Source organism: Aristolochia californica, unplaced genomic scaffold, assembly GCF_029961685.1.
Source record: "Aristolochia californica isolate CCGP_79_NKW_82.1479 unplaced genomic scaffold, dmAriCali1.0.hap1 SCAF_9, whole genome shotgun sequence".
Classification (NCBI taxonomy): domain Eukaryota; kingdom Viridiplantae; phylum Streptophyta; class Magnoliopsida; order Piperales; family Aristolochiaceae; genus Aristolochia; species Aristolochia californica.
The window spans coordinates 4,497,764-4,517,577 of record NW_027182290.1 but is presented as its reverse complement, the minus strand read 5'-3'; the positions used below and the strand labels follow the sequence as shown (position 1 = coordinate 4,517,577).

The 19,814-nt window shown below is 38.3% G+C and overlaps 3 protein-coding genes across 5 annotated transcripts; 1 reads left to right on the top strand and 2 right to left on the bottom strand.

Moving 5' to 3' along the window:
* Nucleotides 1-349: 349 nt before the first annotated feature.
* On the bottom strand, nucleotides 350-7,406 carry LOC137941391 (uncharacterized). Of its 2 annotated transcripts, XM_068786773.1 has the most exons (6): nucleotides 6,839-7,406; nucleotides 3,862-3,915; nucleotides 2,680-2,789; nucleotides 2,215-2,580; nucleotides 1,343-2,141; nucleotides 350-835 (listed from the first exon to the last, which is right to left on the bottom strand). In XM_068786773.1, exons 1-6 carry the CDS (start codon nucleotides 7,062-7,064, stop codon nucleotides 744-746), a joined length of 1,647 nt encoding a protein of 548 aa, XP_068642874.1. In that variant the 5' UTR covers nucleotides 7,065-7,406; the 3' UTR covers nucleotides 350-743. The 2 variants fall into 2 exon arrangements, with proteins under 2 accessions (XP_068642874.1, XP_068642875.1); XM_068786774.1 differs by lacking the exon at nucleotides 3,862-3,915 and having other exon boundaries at nucleotides 6,839-7,404.
* A 3,480-nt stretch (nucleotides 7,407-10,886) lies between these two features.
* LOC137941562 (transcription initiation factor TFIID subunit 7) lies at nucleotides 10,887-15,244 on the top strand. 2 transcript variants are annotated; one of them, XM_068787024.1, is made up of 6 exons: nucleotides 10,887-11,079; nucleotides 11,676-11,835; nucleotides 13,561-13,694; nucleotides 14,026-14,145; nucleotides 14,281-14,352; nucleotides 14,956-15,244. In XM_068787024.1, the coding sequence occupies exons 2-6, from the start codon at nucleotides 11,721-11,723 to the stop codon at nucleotides 15,085-15,087; spliced, it is 573 nt and encodes a 190-aa protein (XP_068643125.1). In that variant the 5' UTR covers nucleotides 10,887-11,079; nucleotides 11,676-11,720; the 3' UTR covers nucleotides 15,088-15,244. The 2 variants fall into 2 exon arrangements, with proteins under 2 accessions (XP_068643125.1, XP_068643124.1); XM_068787023.1 differs by having other exon boundaries at nucleotides 14,023-14,145.
* A 366-nt stretch (nucleotides 15,245-15,610) lies between these two features.
* Nucleotides 15,611-17,953, bottom strand: LOC137941267 (F-box protein At1g10780-like). The gene is made up of 4 exons (XM_068786598.1): nucleotides 17,774-17,953; nucleotides 16,490-17,334; nucleotides 16,100-16,380; nucleotides 15,611-16,007 (listed from the first exon to the last, which is right to left on the bottom strand). The coding sequence occupies exons 2-4, from the start codon at nucleotides 17,271-17,273 to the stop codon at nucleotides 15,771-15,773; spliced, it is 1,302 nt and encodes a 433-aa protein (XP_068642699.1). The 5' UTR covers nucleotides 17,274-17,334; nucleotides 17,774-17,953; the 3' UTR covers nucleotides 15,611-15,770.
* Nucleotides 17,954-19,814: the final 1,861 nt, after the last annotated feature.

The window sequence follows — 19,814 nt, the reverse complement described above, 5'->3', positions numbered from 1 at the left end:
GAAGAATTGAAAGTAAATTACTGTTCTAGTTGCAGTAGTCCAACAGAATATTACTCATTTGATTGGTCATCATCTGTCGAACAAAATTATAATAACAATACAGTCACCTTTTTTTTTAATTTTTTGTTCAGACTATCCTTTCCCATGGAGCAAAGTCATGTCATCAGCCAATTCGCCCATTTCTCTGTAAAAGAGCAAATGCTGCAAGCAAATGGATACCCCCCAACAATCCAAGCACTACCTTTTTAAGGATAAACGACTCTTCTGAACATTTTTTACTTCGTCTGCAAATAGATAGAACGACCAGGAAAAAAATGATTGGACGCAAAAGATACTGCACACATGGGAATGGAGCATACAACTTAGAGCATATAATTAGACGTGGATCGGTTTATACAGCTGCAAAAGGACCAAATGAGTGGATTCTCAATACTTCCCCCCCGCCCTTGGGGGGCAAAGCCTTCCACATTCCTGCGCAGGCTAACAACAGAGGCCTGCCACCTTTTTGTGGCTTTGACCTGCAAACGTCTTCCTATATACACATTGCCTTGCCTGTCCCCCCTCACTTTTCTTTCTTTTTTTGAGGGGCCCAGTGTACATACCAGGGACTCCAGCATTTTCGGTACGAGATAGGTTGATGAGAGCAAAACTGTATTTTGGGTCTCTGCCCTTGCCTTCTTTGGCTAAAAAGGTTGTCCAAAATCTGGTCCAAATGGACAAATGGTATGAGCAGCATTTTAGGATCACAAGCAGGTTTGGAGCACAAGATGAAATGTAAAAGCCACTAGTAGACCACTTATCCACATATTGAGAAAGCAAGGGCCTGCAACAGAAGCTGCAACATATGCAAAGACTCTTAAATCAGTGAGACTGCTGAAATGCTATTGTCAACGGAAAACTAAAAGGCAAAGATTAATCTAAATAGTCCCACATGATCAGCTTTCAAATTCAGAGCCAATTGCAGTTCTATGAGTAAGATCCTGTTCTCTGTGTCAATCACATGGAAGTATGACATCTATTAGGCAGTATGATATTGTGCCAGTGTTGAATAGAGCAGCCACGAGCACTAAGCAAACTAATATGAGGTATATAGAGGATATTTAAATTCAATATCAAAGTCGGTAAAGGTTTAAGCACTTAGGACAATAAAAGGGAGGTTCGCTAAGCATGAAAGTAAATCATGAACTCGAATGTCACAAACAGTATAACAGTAAGAGGCTACATGAAAAATATTTGTTTTAAATGGTCATGAAAAAAAACATTTAGTAGTGCTAGAACAGGTGCAGGCCAAGGAACTCACACCACAGAACATATAGCTAGCAAAGTGATGGATAAAACTTACAAGTTGGTGATGGGGAGATTGGGGAAGATGCCACAGCTTTTCCACTTCTGTCATTCTGGTGCGGAGCTGGACTAGAAGGTAACGGAACTGAAGGTAATAGGTTTGGAGCCAAATTTAGACTGGGAGGTTGGGCACTAGGAGGTCTGCCACCATGCTTCAGAAAATCAGGAGCAGGAGAATCTGCATGAGGCTTGGGAGAGGATTCTGGAGAGACTCCCAAACCAGGGCATCCCCCAGAATGAGAAGGTCCAGGAGATATGTAAGGTGAAAAGGGTCGGGGTGCCCAATGATTTGGGGTTGGTGCATGCTGAGGTGAAGAACTATATGGAGAGGGGGTATCACAGTTGGCACAAGGTGAGAAATTAGGGGGGTCAGCTGAGGAACCTGAAGCCTGAGGAGGAAGAGGATGTACAGAAACAGGTGGCACCAAATCAGAATTCTCTCCTGGAGAAGGAGATGGAGATGGAAGTGAAGGTGGAGGTGGAGGTGATGGTGGAGATAATGTTGGAGATAATGATGGAGAGGGAGAGGGAGAGGGAGAGGGAGAAGGAGACGGGGAGGGGGAGGAACCGAGAGAGTGCTGAAGATATGATGATAATTGGATTTGTTTTACTTTGCCAAAGACAGAATGGTCAAGGCCAAGGTTCTTTGCCCGAGATCCTGCCAGTGTCTCAGCAAGCTGCTTCAGTCGCTGAGGCAAAAGACTTGGACCCCCAATATCTGATAAAACTGAAGCCTGCACAATAACTGGGGGGTCTAAAGTGGACCCTACCAGATTTGTCACCCCCACGAACACATTCTGCATGCAACCACTGCAACGTTAATATATAGTTCCCAGATTGAAATTTCAGAATAATTGACATGAAAATTACCTCATAAGGTCTCAACTGCAAGCCATATTTTAACTGACCCTTCAATTGGCTAAGGTTGTCCTGAATTTGAGAAATCGAATTGTTTAATGTGAAGTTGAAGAGTATCTGCGTTTTCTGAAAAATGGAACCTGACTGAAGGGGAATTACAGTTATTCCCCCTGGGAACCTTAACAACCCAAAAGAAGAGGCCTGCCCAAAGGAAATCAAAGTGAAATTGAACTGTTTGAGAACCAGTCCAAGCAGAGATGATTTCAGTACACTGAGGACCACAGGTGGTATTAGAGTGTCACTCGGATCAGGAAGAATACCAAACACAACATTAGTCCAGTTTGAACTGGTTGAAGAGTTCAAAGAAGTAATTGAAACCTGCTCAAAAAAAAATATATATATAATAAGAAAATTATGTAAAGTGCCTGCATAAGATCTTAAAAAATAAAAAAATAAAAAAATAAATCTGAATAGCACCTGTGTATTCGGTAATCCTACTTCCTCGAAGATATCATACTGCAACATTTCAATTTGCTCAGAGAGTAGCTCAAGTGGCTTGTGTAGTTCGAAGCTAGCTTGGATTGGGGCTGGGGAAAAAACCATCATCAGACAAATGCCAAGTACCCAAAATGATCAGATCATGTATACAAGCAAATTAAAAAACTGATTAAAGCTCCAAATATATAGTTACATGGTTTCTCGTTTTTTACCTAGTAAACCAGATCCCACAAAAATTAGCCATAACAGTCCAATCCAACATGCAATGATAGGTGAATTGTCCAAGAAATACAAAATCACACATGATCTTTCCACTACATAAGCTGTTTCCCGACTACCACACAGGTACTAACTTTAGCATCCTACGACAATTCTTAGTTGAAATCATCTACTTCCAAACCAATAACAGAACACAAACATCAAATGGCTGCAACAAAGCTCCACATGACAAGGAAAACGAGATCATTGAGAAAAGAACATTTTCGATCTGAATTTAACCTAATTATTACAGTTGGTTTCCATCTAGTATGCATAATATTATCAGCATATCATAGTACAAATTAAACTAAATTGCCATCTGGAAAATATACAGCTTCATCGAGCCTTAGGACACTTCTGCCAATTCTGGACAAACCATAAAATGGAGAAGCCAAATCCCTTTAGTTTCCCATAAATAGAACAACAAAATCATATATCAGTAGCAGCAGAGAGTCACATCAACCATCACTACAGAGTCTCAGGGAGTATAATCAGCACGGGAAAGTCCTGTGACTCACTAATTCCAGTGGACACACATCAATGCTTTATCCTCCTGACAGAAATGTGGTCTGGTTTTCTCAGAAGTAGAACTAAATTGTGAACCACAAGAGACTTATCAACAGTTGGATGTAACTTTTGGTCTCCCGTGCAACACTCACATAAATGCACCTTCAGAGCAACTTATCATTTGAGAGATGATTGTATGCACATCACTTCCATCTAGAAAGGATCATCACTCAAAATTAGGAGAGTTACCAAATGGGTGAAAGATGGCTATTCAAATCTTGTGAATAATAAATATAATGGACCTGTTAAGTAGGGCCTGGTTCTATCCCAATATGACTAGCGATCTCATAGGGATTAATACCAAACATATGAACATAAGAAAATCTCAAGTCATACCAGATGTGGGCCTTTTATCCACACTTTTGTGGTCACCTTTAATGTGTGGAGATGCTGTGGAGATAAGAATCCACAATTAGAACAGGTCAGTGTGTTATGGAGAGCCCAAAAACAATATATACAGACATCAGCCATAAATTGGTAATCTGGTGGTTTTGAGTGAATCTGTATTCTGTTGTGTAGGAAAACATCTTGAAAATTGACCATTTCAATTTATCAAAAGAGACATAATTTCTTCAGAGTGATGCAACAAAAAGATAGGTCCTTCTCTACAAACTCTTTTTGGAACATAGGCATCATTCCATACAAAATAATAAACCAACTAAAAACTGCAGCTCAAGAAACCAGACTTGGCAACACCATGTCAAGAGGGACTCTAAGACATGTATCTTGAGCATCCAAAAGACAGCATTCAAGAGCCTTATACCCTCTACAGCACTGCATTTGACAATCTTCTGCAGGTAAAGCCCGTGATATGGGAAGCATCCTTAGTAACTGATAAAGGGACTGTAATTTTGGTTATAGTTCTGCTATAAATAAACTAAAATAAAATTTTGATTGTACAAATAACTGGATGAAGTAAAAAAGTTCTGATGTTGTAATCTCCATGAAGAGAGGGATGATTTCTTTAAAATATAAATTATATTGCATCTTTTAAGAAAAGAGATCTTTACAGCCTTCAGGATCCCATGTCGTTTGCCTTTTTAAACTTTGAGAGAAAAAACTTAACTTGTCAATAGGAAAACTCAAGTATCTAAAAGCAATCAAGCAAGAATAATAGAGAAATAAATGCAAAGAAAACAGACTCCATGACCACATGCAATATTGTAAACTAACTGTCTCGTGAGAAAAATGAGCTCACAAGAGCCTAATAGGTCCCTAATATTATCAATCTTTTTCAGTAAACTTGCTTCACAAGAGACAGGTGCCTCCCAAGAAACATCAGATAGAAATAGTTGAATCACCTTCAACAATAAGAGATTGTACGCAACACTACCTGAAACTTATAAGACATGTGAAAAGGAGACAGCCTCCGCATTAGGAATGAGAATCCCCAGAAAACCAAACAGAATACAAAGATTAGGTAAAAGGTAGGTAATTCAGCAATTCCTTCAAAAGAGGACACAGATTGCCTTTTGACCACATTTCTCCTATCCAAAATTAAGAGTCGCATCCATGTGTATGCATTCATTTAGGATCAAATACCAAAACTCATGCAAAAACTTTAGTTCACACAGCGGAAGCTTCAGTTTCACCATTAGCTGAAGTCGGCCCAAAGCCACAAATCAATCTTTGGGTACCATCTATAGAACTTTGAATGGTTTCAAATAACTAGCCACCCAGAGCTATCTCAAATGTTAATCAGCTTTTATCATTCTGTCAACTATTGAGAAGAGTTGAAAAATAAGAAATTAAAGAGCCTTTTTTGCACCAATAAAAGATCAAGTAGATGCAATTTAGACAGAATTATGACTTCTGCAAAAAATTCTCTATATAACTAGTATTCCTATATTCATTGCAGCCATGTTTACTTGCTGACATAATCCAAAAACACTTGTTTTATTTTGAAATCTTGAAGCCCCAGAGATCATCCTACACAGAAACAACCTCTATTCCACTGTTTTAACTTAACTGTATTAGATGCAGAACAGAAATCAACCCACCATAACTCATCTCAATCAAGATAACAGCATTGTCAATTATTCAGTTCAACTCCAGTTCCTTTTACATGGAGATAAAAATACTAAATATCCAAGTCAAGGATAGAGTAAAAGCAGAACAATCACTTTTTTTTCTTGAATGTAAATATCATCTATAGCCTATTATCTCTTCTGGGAGAAACCCACCCCCCTTACAGTTTTGAGAAAATTTTGCACTCTGACAGGACTAATCAATCCTTTCTATTCCACTGAAACTGACTGGTACATTTTGGCTAATGATGGTCCCAATCACCACAAAGAAACTGTAAATACTGATACATGCCCCTGTAACCATCCACTCATCTTTTATACCTTGAGGTATCCAACAAGATAAGTTACGCATTTAGTAAAATTGCTCCAAGCGCATGTAGGCAGAAACTTTTATTTCCAGTTAACAATCAGAAAAGACTTCACCTATAGAAATTCAATACCATTCATATAGACTGCAAACAAAAAAAAATAGTGAAAACTGAACTGAACAGACCAAGACTTTTTCCATGTTAGGATCCAATAGCGAGAACCTACAAGCTCATGACAGGTAAAGTACACAGAAACATAGAGAGCCAGATATCCTTTCCAAGTTAGCTTCTAAATGTAAATACGGTCTCAAGAAAAAATTGTCCAATCCAAAAATAGCTAATATAAGCTCCAGTAAAGTAACAGAAAACAATAATTAGCAAAGAAATACCCATCCTCAATTTTATAGATTGGATGCCGCAAAAAAAAAAGATGGACGCATACCAATGAATTGACGATGGGACACTACTTTTCCAAAACAATAAGAAAAGGGGGGATAATTCCCCGAGACGCGAGAAGCATAATGCAGCAAAACATTCTCCGATCAAATCGCAACCTTAACATTAATAAACTACCAATGACGAAGTACACAGCAACAGCACAGATTCTCGATTCTCTTAACTCAATACCCATCCGCAGACATAAATCGAACATTCAAAGTTATAAATCAAGTGGATCCAGAAAGGGGTTCCAAGAAAGCAAAAAATCGACAAAATGTGGTAGAACCAAACGCCTAAATAAGCAACACTAAGAAAACCCTAATTACCTTCATTGCAGGATCACATCAAATCCTGAAGAGGCCCATCCTTTTTCCCATTATAAAAAAACTAGGAGAAAATATCAAAATCGCATTCCTAAAACCCAAAATAACAAGATGAGAGAATAAAGGCAGACATTCAGAGCGGAACCCACTTCCCAGGCCCCGTCGAAACGCAGTATAACCAAAAACCCATTTACCAAATCAGAGCCAAAACACTCACCAACAACATTGTGGGAAGCCCCGCGAGCCGATCCAAAGGGATGAAAAGGCGGTAGCCAAAATATCGCCGACAAACAGACGCAAGCACTGAGAATTAACACCAAAACGCATCTGAGAGTTACAGCTCCGAAAATCTTCTTAATAGTCGCCGACAGTCCATCACAGGGGGATTGAGTGGTCTCCAACTGAGAATCCTGAACCGGAAGCTGTTCTGCGATTTTCCCCATTTCCAAAGCATCTGGAAGCTTTCCTTAAGGGCTTTTTACAGGTGACGAGAAATGAAGAGCAGGGGATGAAGAACCAAGAAGGGGGAAGAAGATGAAAAGAGCAGCGCTTCTTCTCCTCATGTTCCTCCAGGTTCTTTTTTGTGCTTTTTGTTTTTTTTTTTTTTTTTTCTCAGCAGTGGAGCGTTGAGAGGAAGCAAAGGCAAGAAGAAAATTGAGAGCTAGACGAGAGTGCAGAATAGTATAATAAATCGGAGTATAATGATGCAGTTAATAAATCTAAAGGCCACCCTCTCTCCCACTTCTGTCCAGTCAAATTGCTTCCACTCTCTCTCCCACTCCATCTTTTCCCTTTGTCTTTATGTTTTCTCCATTTTTTCAAATTTTAAAATTTTGCTTTTTGGCCTTTGCCCTTTGCTGGCGAACGGAACCGAAGTGTGGCTCAAGTAAACTTTTTTTTTCTGTAATAAAGTCTACTCCTTGACACCAATTCAACCAAAAGGGCTCTTCACTGGCAAGTGGCAACCGCCTCAGAAATTACAAAACCTGCCACTATCTCAAACTTCTGGTCCATTTCTTGGTTGATTTATCGGTTAGCCCCCTAAAAGAGACCCACCACCATTCCGGTAAGATCTTATCCACTCAAACCCGGTCTATCCGTTTCCAGTCAAGGGTCTCGATTCTCTGTTCAAAAGAGTCGAGGCGACCCCACAAGATACACGGCTAGAGCAAGCGCGGTGGGCCCAACTTGTCAATCTCTGCATGTGAAATGATAATGAAATGATCAGCCTTGACTAATCCACCAAAAAAAAAACAAAAACCCAAGCAAGACCAAAGACGTCCCTCTCATTGGCCCCGTCTCCTGTGGGCCCCATTTTTGCCCAAACAAGCTTAATCCTAAGTAATTATGGCATTGTTCTTAAGAAACAAAATCATCATCTAATCTGCAATTTTCATCACACCGACACCCTTAATCCGAACCCGGGGGTGGGCCCGGGTAATTTTAGTGGATTTGTGAAGAAAAGTGAGAGAAAGGGAAAACGCAACCATGTTTTTGGTGCAACCGTAGGAAAATACCAACTACTCACCAAACAGCCTGACGTGAACCCTTGGTGGTTGGATTGTTGAGCTATGAACTTCCCATTTTTTTCTTCCTCTTGTAATTAATTAAATAAAATTAGTAATAATTCTATTAATTGAGATTAATTGGTTTCTTACGAAACCGACGGTTGCGATCGACTGATCAACAGTTTTTTTTTTTTTTTTCAGAAAAAGGACAAACACAACATGTGAAAAGGAAGATTTTGGGGCACCTATTGAACCTTTGTAGGGTATGGGGGGTCCTAATAAGAGTTGTGCTAAGGGTGTCATGTGTCCTTTTGGTGAGAGTACAAGAACAATAATAACAACAACCCTAATCATGTTATATGACAAAGGAGCATATTGGGTCCTTCATGAGAGATTCAAATAGAAGATGAACATTGTATCAATCTTGAATGATTTTTTTGTGCTCTATTTATCATATCCAAAGTTTATATTATATTGGGTCTTTCATAGTCTATGGTTTTATGTGTCTATAAAATGTCACACAAAGAAAGAAAGAAAGAAAAAAAAAATTCAACTTTCAAGAAGTTTTTCTCTTGAAAGATTGCTAATGAATGAGATTAGTCTTTTGAGTGAGTTAATGTGTATTGGGTATTAATGAGAGATTATGGAGGAACATTTAAGGCATGAAGGAGGAGGTCTTGTTTGGTCTCCTAATGGGGGGTGGACTTGGTTCTATTTGGATGAAAAGACCTCATTCCAACCTTAGGTTTGCTATATATTATTGGTCAAAAATAGCTTTTTGTTAGTTTTCAAGAGTAGTGAACTTGAATTAATTATGCCCTTGTATTTGTCAAGTTCATGTCTCTTTCAAAATTTACTACTTTTTACATCTAGCATTCAAAATTATTGAAGCTCAATTAGTACTCTTTTCACCAAAAATCAACTTTTAGAGAGTATTAATGCCTTCTCTTTTTTAAAAAAATAAACACATATTTCTTTGAAATTTTCTACCCGAAAAATAACCTAATTTTTTTTTATTGGAGCATTCAGAATTTTTTTTTATAATGTAAAATATGGTACTAACTATCGTGTATTATGATAAGAAATTATATGATAAAATTTAAATTTTATATTTTTAAAATATTAATTATTAAACAAAGTTTCAAATCTTATATTTAAAATATAAATTATTATATTTAATTTTATCATTCAAATAAGACCCCAATCGATGGTCCTGACATCAATCAATGATCTAGATTGAAGGAACCTGATATGGTCAAAGTTAAAGTTTTCAAAAGTCAAAGTGTGATCGAAGCTCAATCAACGATCAAGATGAAATAGATTGTAACGTGGCCACAACGAAGATCAAATCAAAGAAGAAGGTCATCTAAACACCAACTAACTGTTACCTAAGCAAATGAGTTCACACATATGTGACATGTGGTATATTGCATAGAAGTGTCACCAGAAAAAAAAAAAAAAATAGTATAAACCTAAACTACTAAAGATGATAACCCGCTCTAATACTATGTTGGATTTTAGGAGAAAAAAACTTCAGTAACTTATTGTAATTTGAGTACAATTAGCCTTTATTTATGATAGAGGGGAAAAATATAATTAACTTATAATTAAATTATCCTTATCCCAGTTACACGCAAAATTAAATACTAAAAGTTAAGTCGTAGAACAATTGTACAACTGAACATAAATAGAAACCAACATAACTAAAACATTTTTAACCGAGTCTCTCCTATGAGACTCCAACATATTAATTTTGGCTCTGTGAGAGTCATGTAAGACTTCCATATTTGTTCTTCAACAAAATCAATACTATTGATAATCTAGGTCATAACCTAACTATCCTCTGCCTCCGATTCATCATCTGGAGGAATCAGAGGATTATCACTTATGAATTTTGTTTTCTTTTTACCATTCAGATACATTACAACTGATTTAGCCCAATGAAGATAATTATGCCCTCTCAGTTTCTCATATGTAATCATGATTATATCCTTTCTATCAAATCCTGAATTCTCTCTAGATAGAGTATAAACTTCTCTAACATCAGCCATATTATTGATATAGAAGCATAGACCAATTAATTCTTTCAAAGTTATCACCAGATTGGTCCCCACTCGCTGAATTAGGGTTAGGGCGTAAAACTAGGATTGCACACTTCAACAAATTAAGAACGAACATAATGCATCAAATTCACTGAAAATATTATAAATTAGTCCTCAATTAGGGTTGACGTCAACAAATTTTAAGATGATATAGGCACACTAATAGGAATGAGTGACGCACATCCCAAGAACTTCCAATAGAACCCACTTAGGGTAATTAAATTAATAAAAACTAATAACCCTAAGATTATGACAGAGAAAAAAAGGAAACCTTAAGAACTTCTACAAACCATTAATCGAAGAACCTATAGAGCCCTTCGTCTAAGAAGTCGTCCTCTTCAAATCTTATGGAAAACTGTAGTATGATGCTCCAAGAAATGATTTGGTGCTCTGATACCATGTAAAAATTAAGGCTTTTGGTGGGTGGTGGAAGGAGAGAAACCAAATAATTAGAAACCCACTATGAAAGCATGGTTAGTTCCTATGTTAATGTTGCTTGATTAATTAAAACCGTGTTTAAGTTTATTTTGAAATTACCAAGATCGGACGGCATATCACAAAGCATGGTTAAAGTCCATTTTTTTAACGGATGGGAATTTGGATGGCCCACCGCATGGCCTATTATTCGGAGTCCATAACCTCCATTATCAGATTACATGTCCTTGATCCTCCCTACGCTCTCTTCGTCACCTCTTCACTCCCCCCTTGCCGGAGCTAGCGGTCGCCTTTGCTACCTCCCTCACGGTTGTCGACATCTTTCCACTTCTTCCACTCTCTGTGCTCTTTCCCGAAAGACAGCGACCAACTAACTACACGAGTTACAGCACCGACCTCTAACCCTACCTGAGGTCGGTTCTTTTACTGCGTCACCTGAATAGTTCTCCTGTGCTTCCCCTTCTTTTGGTTTTGATCTCTTTTTTCGCTTTCTCATTTCCTGTTTTCTGTTTTCGGGTTGTTGGTTGCCTCATTTTACCCCGTGTTTTTATTTATTTTATGGTGTGGTCGTCCCAATTTGCTGCTTATCATGGAAAATTCACCGTCTTTAACTTTATGATTGATTCCTTTCCTCTTCCCTGATAAGTGCACTCACTGTGATTATGCCCCGTGTTCTTATATGAACAGATGCATAGGGATATTAATAAGAAGGATATTTTAATGACATAACTTTTGGAGGCATATCTTAAATTGTTTGTATTTTTAGTCTAGAGTTCTGTTATTAGAACTGTTATATTTGCTACATTCTCGAGGCCTGAACAACTTTTTATTTGATAAGAATTGTTTTTAATCATTAATTTGCTATTGCCTCTCTGAATTAATTTTTCTAATTGATCGTTCTTTTCTTTTCTGTTGTCGGTTCCGCGCTGCCTGAAGGTTAAAACTTTCTTAAAAATTATCTGTTTGTTAAGCTTCATTTTTTTTTACATCATTGTTCTTTTTCTCATAGGGCTCGAAAGGGCTTTTTGTCACTTAAAGGAAGAAGCTTGAAAGTATGGAAGAGCAGTTCATACTTCGTGTTCCTCCAGACTTGGCCGAGCGGATTGATCAACTTTTGAGTGAGAATGCATCATCATCAGAAGATGCTTCACTTGATATATCCTTTTCTGGTATGAAATGGTTTCTTGCCTTATTTTGATGTAACACATGGTTGTGATTCGGATTTGCCATTGTTCCATTTTTATGATCTTTTATGGATATACCTGAACGGTTGTTTGGATTTAGTTTTTCATGGAATAAATTTAGTCTGAAGCAGTATTTCTAGTGATGGAATCTTGGTGAATATTTATGTCTACAGGAAGACTTTTCCCCCTTTGTTGCTAACACTTTCTGAGAGAAATTATGAAGAACACAGGAAAGGGCTTCTTCTTTCTTTAAGTCGATGAGGATGCTTTTCAATTTAGAAATTGATTAAAAACTTCAATTCTCATTGCGATACAATCAAAGACTATGATGCAGATGCTGTGTATTGATGGCTTGGTATCCAGACAATGCTTTTATTTTTTTTGACTCTGATCTCTACTTCTGCTGCATTATCAGACAAGGAACCAGTCATCAGCCCACCCCCACTATCTCTCTTTGGCTGAACAAGATTTAATATTTTCTTACTTGACATCTGTGGAGTTTTTTATATTGTATCCAAAAATGACTAGCCACACTTAGAAGGCCTATTGTTCAACCTTATAACCCATTAACTTTTCTTCTCATTTTTTAATGTGAATTTTTTCCTACTCAACACTTCCCCTCACATCTAGGCTTACACATAACAGGACTGAGACTTGGCAGAAACCCTCTAATCGGGTACACAAACTACTTCATGGAGCCCACAACACACAAATTCCTACCTTATGTAGCTCATAATACACAAATAACATGGGGAGCACAAATTGGGCCTTAGCCTATATACATAACCTACTTTGATACCATGTGGAGTTTTTTGGGTTCAACCTGGTTTTATCCCAAAATGACTAACCACTGAGGAGGTGTATTACTTAACCTTCTAACCTATTAATTTTCCTACTCATTTTTCAATGTGGGACTTTTTTCCACTCAACAACAGCATTATGTGTTACTCCTATACATAATCAATTAAAATTATGTAAGTATATTTCAGGAGCATTTTCAACAGATGACCCTGACAGGCACATGCTTAACACAGTCCACTTGCATCTCCTACATCTGTCTTGGTCATTTTGATCAACAGTTGTTGAGTTGAGATAAACTCAGATTAGGAATAACAAGTTGAGATAAATTCAAGTTGTTAAGTTCAAAATAACCAGTATGCATGTTTGTTTCTTTTTCCATTCCCTGTCTGTCCTATCTGTTTCTTCTGGTTTGCTGTCATTTACAATAAGAAGTGAGGAGTGAAGAAGAAAAAAGTTAAATGAGAAAAAACCAGCGATTGACGCAGTGGTGAATGTTGCCAATGCTTCTACCACACCACTGCTTTTTTTGCCTTCTCCTGAAAAAAAGTCGGGGCTACAACTGCAAGAGTGGTGGATTCATCAGGCATTCCCTGTCTGCCCAATAGCAGTATCTTGTTGAACACTACTTGTTTGCCCTGTTGCCCTTCTAAACTGGGTGGAAGTATGCATGGATATTGACTGTTGTGATAGTGCCTGATTACTGGATTTTGTACTAAACATCAGGGTACTTTAACTTTAATCTAGTGTAAATTGCAAGAAAATGTGTTGTTTTAAGTAGACATTCTTTTCTTATCTATATTTTAAGATTTAACATTGTCTTTTGCTTTTACTGGAGTAGATTTTCGTTCTTAATTGTCTCAAACTCTTAGTACCTTTAGCACATTATAATGTTTAGAAACTTATTTGTAGAGGATGGAAGAAATGGCACCTTTACTATTGGAAATGATAATTTTCCTACCTCTCTGTTGGATCTTCCCTGTGTCGTGGAATCATACAAAACATATGATGATAATGTGCTAATCAAAACTGCTGACATTGGCCAGGTATCACATTTTGCTTACCAATTTTTAGTGTTACGGATGCTTCAGTTTTTCCCTGCTCTATTGTTAATTTCGAGCTTTGGTCACTGGATTTACCTTATATTCAAGATTTGAGTTTCAGTCAGGTCAGGAAATGGAGAATTTTTACCAATTTCTTTCTTTTCAAAGTAGTTGGTTGTCTTGTGAGCTTTGCATCAACACTCACATATTCAGGCTGTAATTTACAAGAAACTGAGTTGCTTATCTAACAGATTTCCTGGTTCAATTCAGCCTAGTTGATCTTCTATATCCTTGCCCTCTTGGTGATATAATTTTAGTTGTGGGCTTTTAGCAGATAATCATGGTTAGAGACGGCAGCGATCCAGCACCAGATGGAGTAGAATACAAGCATGGACTTACCCCTCCAATGAGAGATGCTCGTCGGCAACGTTTTCGTCGAGAACCTGATCTAAATGTATCAAATCATCACTAGTAGAATGCATCCATACTAATTCAGCTAAAGAAAGCGAGAAAGCAAAGTGCATTATTGATCTTCTCTCTAACTTACTGTTTTCATTATGGTAATCACGTGGACCTTCTGTATTTGCAGCCTGAGCTTGTCCGACGTGTGGAGAAAGATCTTTTAAACATTATGGCAGGTGGAACAGCAGAGAATGTCGATATCCTTTTGTGTTATGCTTTTGTTTCGCAGTTTAAATGTTTGTCATACACCCCACTGCATGATTTAGTGCTCACTGCGTGAGACGTGGAATGAAGCCATGCACTTCTTTCATATCCTGTAGATTAGAAATCCTATCTTATAGTTAAAGCCATTAGCATGATTTGAGTTCATGGTGTTTGAGCTCGTCCTTCTTGTTGTTTGACTTAAGTTCTTTTGATTAATAATTCCCTTTGCTTGTTGAGAAGCATCAAGTTATGCTAGCAGCATTTTCAGAGAATGAGGCTGTTGTGTCTTGAGATATGAATTGTTAATTACTTGATATTTTAAGCCTTTTGTTCATTTGAGATAACCAGCAATACCTGTCAAGCATCAAGCTGTCTTTGTAAGACATCACACAGATTCTGTATTCGATAATGTGGGTAGCAGTAGCTTTCGTCCACTTCAAATTCATATAGTGCTTGATATAGATTTTAAGACATAGCTCTGCTCTTTTGATTGGATCGAGATCTTTAAATGCTACTTATGATCAAAAGGGTCATAGGTATGCTACAATGATTTTCAATATTTTTCCAGTTGTTCCTTGACTGGCAATGCATCCCACATGCTGAGGTGGTTGGATCTAAGAAAACTCCTGCTAAACCAGCTAATAAGCCTGAAGATGTTCCAGAAGTTGCAGCAACAAATACAGGCGAGCCTGATAGAAGTGAGAGTGATGATTCGGATGATTCCATATAGAGTTTGCATTAGTGACCTTATACTTTGTATTGTACACAAATTGTATTTTATTTGGTGGATACAAATGGATTAGTTCCTGCTGTATTAAAGCTATAGCCTGTTATAACTTTAGACTTTCACACTAACTGTTTGTGATATAAGAATGCAATTTCTTGAATAGCTCTGTTAAAATTCTTTCATTTTGATTTTTCAGAAAAAAAAATTGATTGTGGATATCAACTTTCTGGAAAGTGTGGTTAAAACTGTATAGGGACAGAAGATTGAGAAGGTCATTTCCTCGCAGGAATCACTGCAATGAATAGATTGAAAATGCATAATCAGGCAGTCTGGCACTGGCGAAAGTTACAATGCCCTAACATAGATAACATTTGAGAATTTTATGATCAGGGAGCCTGCACAGTATACTGGAAATATTGTCTGTGGAGCGTTGAAAATTTCTGATCATCATCATTCTTTGCTGTGATGTTTGAACTGTGAAAGTAATGTTTTATGGATCACTATGCTGTTTTTCCAACTAAATTGCAAATAAGGAAGAAATATAATGAACAAGTCGATGAAAAGGATTGTGAAGCTCAATTGTATAAAGAATGATCTGTTGGATGTTAAAAGATCAATTTCATTGAGAACAACTGCATCTCCAACTATATGGGTCGTAAATTAGGAGTTAAAATCATCTAATTAAGTTATTCAATCTGGACGACTCCCCGGTTCATTAGTCCAAATCTGCATATCTCTTCAAAGAAATCATCAGCACTGCTGTGACAGTTCTTCATTTTAGATACCCGAATCACCATTTTCCGCAGTCTGGTGCTGTATCTTAGTATGGAATCCAGAGTGCTCATCTTCTGTTCCGCATTTAACGGGGAACGCACCGTGATCAATACTTCTTCCAAGCTGGGAATAGTAAATTTTGAATCAAGCTGAAAAAAATTCAAAAACGAACCGTTCCTTTTGTGAGTGTCAAAGAAGGCATAATTAAGCCAAGTGAAGTTGTGAACTGCTGCGAACTTACATTTTTCAAGCTGTTTCTTTGGCACAGAGCAGCAAACATGGCTCCGTGAATTTCAAACGTTTGCAGCTCTGGGTGGTTATTGCAGAAATCAACCAAGTCAATCTCTGGAAAGGGTTGCAGCCGATTGGAGTCTCCACTAAATTCAATCTTCATAACCAGGTGTTTGACCTCACTTGCAGATTGGAGAATAGAACTGACTGCGCTCCAACACCACTGAACCCCTCGGATGGACAAGTATTCAAGTGCAGGAAGTTTACCAAAATCTACCATATAGACCTTACCTGACAATTTGAGCAAGACAAGAATCATTGCATGATGGGTCTCGTAGAAACTTCAAAATGAACAAATTAAAAAACGTATAAGAAGTGCCTAGGAGGTTTGGATTTTTACCTGCATTGTTAGCAACAGAGAGATTCCTTAGACAATGGTTCTGCTCAACACGGATCCAACTACAACCTTGAACATCAAGAAGACTCAGCATGCAATCTCCCTGACCATAAAAATCCAATCTGCACTCTTCCAGCTGCAGTAGCTCGATTGAAATGGATCTCAGTCCATCACAGCTCAGTAATGACAGCTTCTTAAGATGCGGGCATGCCCTCAAAGTATCACATAACGCACTATCGTTCAACCTTGCCCCAACTATCTGAAGATTCGTGAGCTTCTGAAACACACCCCATTTGGGAGACTTACTCACTAGAACGCCCCACAAACTGAGCGACTCCAACCGTGTTGCAGCTCCAACGTAGTCAAGCTTGTTAGGAATTTCTTCAAGCAGTTTGGTGGAGTCCTCTTCCGGTGGTCTCTTTTCGTTCAAAGTGTCCATCCGGAGCTCCAGATGGCGAAGTGAGTTGCTTTTTGTAGAAAGCCACCGGGCAAGGCTTGAAGTCGAGAAGGAGCAATAGACGATGAGTTCCTCTAGCCGTACGGTGGACATGATCATTCGACCCACAGCAAGATCAGGATCTACGGGGCTGTTATCGAAGGCGTTACGCGGAAAGAATAAGCTTCTGACGTAGGATGTGGAGTCTTTCCACCGTTTCGAGACACAATTACAGGCGGCAACATCTCGAGCATTTTTCATATGGCTCAGGACGTATTGGAAAATGGCATCAGGTAAATCGTCGAAATGAGTAGTGGACTGTTCGTACATTTCTTCGTCGAATTGAACCATGCCTGATTTCTAATGCAGTTCTATTGAACGAGGAGTACAAGATTTGAAGTTTTAAGAAAACCTATAAATTGAAAAAAAACAACAACAGTGCGTTCGATTAGCCATTTGGAAACTGATTACGCAAGGAACAAACAAGATGAATGTCAAAATCGATAATACAATTCCACATCCAGTCCAGCAGAAGTAGGATGTGGATTAAAAATAAATAAAAGGTAAAAAGTGGGACGAATCGAACGCAAGATCTGATCTTGAAGGGTTTGATTAAATCTATCCTCACAAGTTCCAAATCGTTAACCAATGTAAGATTCATACAACAACAACGTAAGATTCGAGACCCACTATCAGTAAAAGTGAGCAATCAAAAACCATGTTGAAATTCACTCAAAACAAACACCACAAAACGGTACTTTGCATCTTTTGAAGAAAGGCAGCAATCAACCAAAGAGGAGTGGAGGAAGAAAAAAACTGAGGGAGATAATGAAGATGAACCCATGTTTCACCTGATGCAAGAACACCAACAAGAAAAACTTCAGACGCACCAGAGATTAGGACTTGAGGAATGAAGTAAGCTAAAGAGAGTAAAACCAGGCCATGCTTTATTAATTCCGGAGAAGATCTCTCCGGGAAAAAGAAAAAAAAACGAATGACGCCTCCAGATTGTAGTGGAGAAAAATGGCGAAGGGGAGAGGGGGAGGCGGCGGCGGGCGAAGTGTATAAAAGAAGAGCGCGTGTGCATATTTCAAAATTCGAAAAGCAGACTGGGTTTGGTGACAGAGGCCCGCTTCTTTTTGAAAGTTGAAAATTTCGACCGTTCGCCGGAGAGGGCAGATTTGAAAATTTGAACGGCGTAAGGGTGGTTGCAATTGGCTGAGAAGAGTTTGCTCTGGTTTGGTCAGGCATTTCAGTTGAAAAGTAGGTTTACTCCACATGGGACACCAATCCTGTTAAAGAGTTTCGAATAGTAATTCTATCCTGTCCACCATTAAAACAAGTGTCAATTAGAGGGAGCTCCAAGTGTAATGTTATGTTATTGTTTTTTAATATTTATTGTTTCTTCACATTTAAAAGGTTTTAATTATTCTATCCAATATTATGATTGGTGTTTGTTTATTCATCTATTTATTTTTAAATTTTATGTTTATTTTTAGGAGTGAATTAATGTTTTTTATATTAATTTTTACTGTTCATGTTAAAATATATAACCAAGGGTGTCATCAATGTTATAAGTTTATGATATTTTTTCTTTTATTTACACCTATTAGGGTGAAGGTTATAGTTATAATTATTATAATCACTCGTTAGTATACTTACCCAGTGTAAGTGAAGTGAAGGGGGGGGGCGGGTTCGTCCACAATGAAGTGGAATGAATTTCCCCTCACTTCATTCGCTCAAGCAAATATCGGGGAAAACTAATGCATACCTATTTTGTGAATCAACCAATTAAAGCGTGTGATGCGCGTTGCTCCTTCCCCTCTCCCCCCGTGATCTTTCAGAAAAGTTTTTTTTTTTCTCCTCCCTCTTCCCCCAGCCCTGTCAGCCTTCCTCCCTCTCCTCTCCCTCTTGACCTCCGTCGCAGAGCACGGGAGGCCGAGCCTCTGTCACAGAGCCTCTCGGCCTCCCTCTTTTCTCCCTCTTTTCTCCCTCTTGGCGTACCGTCGCCTTCGTCGTTGCCCGTTGGCTCGCTGCTGAGGAAGACAACACGCGCTAAGTAAGGGTGGCTTCGAACTGAGCCGACTCAAGTTTGGCTCGGCTCGATTTGTTATCTATCAAGCTTGAGCACTGAAATCGGCTCGTTTACCTTAACGAGTCCAGCTTGACCGAAACTAGGTTCGGTTTGTCGGCTCGCGAGCCGGCTCAAGGTGAGTCGGGATCGGGAGCGAGATCGAGAGCGAGGGGGGGGGGGGATTTTTTCTCCCCTCGTCACCGTCGAGCCCCTCCCATCGGTTGTTGTCGCAGCTTTTCATCAGCCCTCTCTACCGCCGTCGTAGTTACTCGTCGGTTGCCTCTGTGGCCGTCTGTTCGATTTCTTCCTCTCCTCGTCGCTGCTTCCATCACCGTCGCCTCTGTCGCAGTCGTCATCCCCGACAACAGGTCCTCCCCGGCACCGTAACCCCCTTTCCTCCGCGTCGTCTCGGTGGAAAACCAGAACCTAAGTTTAGGGGAGAAATAATCTCCCCCCTCCCCCGCGCGAAGATGATCTCGCACATGCGAGATCATATAGTAAAAAAAAAAAAAAAACTTTTTCCTCTCGAAAAAATTAAAAATAAATTTTATAGAAATAAGTATCTATAAAATATTAGTGTCTCATGTTTTTTTAAACATTTTTCTAATTGAAATTTTTTATTAAAAATTATATAATTTTCTAAGTAAGATTTTTGTACCAAGATGGGGTAGAAAACTGTATAGAAAATTTTTGAATAAGTATTTAACAGTTGATGTTGTAATACTTTTAGCATGAAACAATTTTTCATTGCAATTTTGTTTGATAATTTATTTATTTAAAATTTTATCGATAAGTATAATAATATATTAGATTTATTA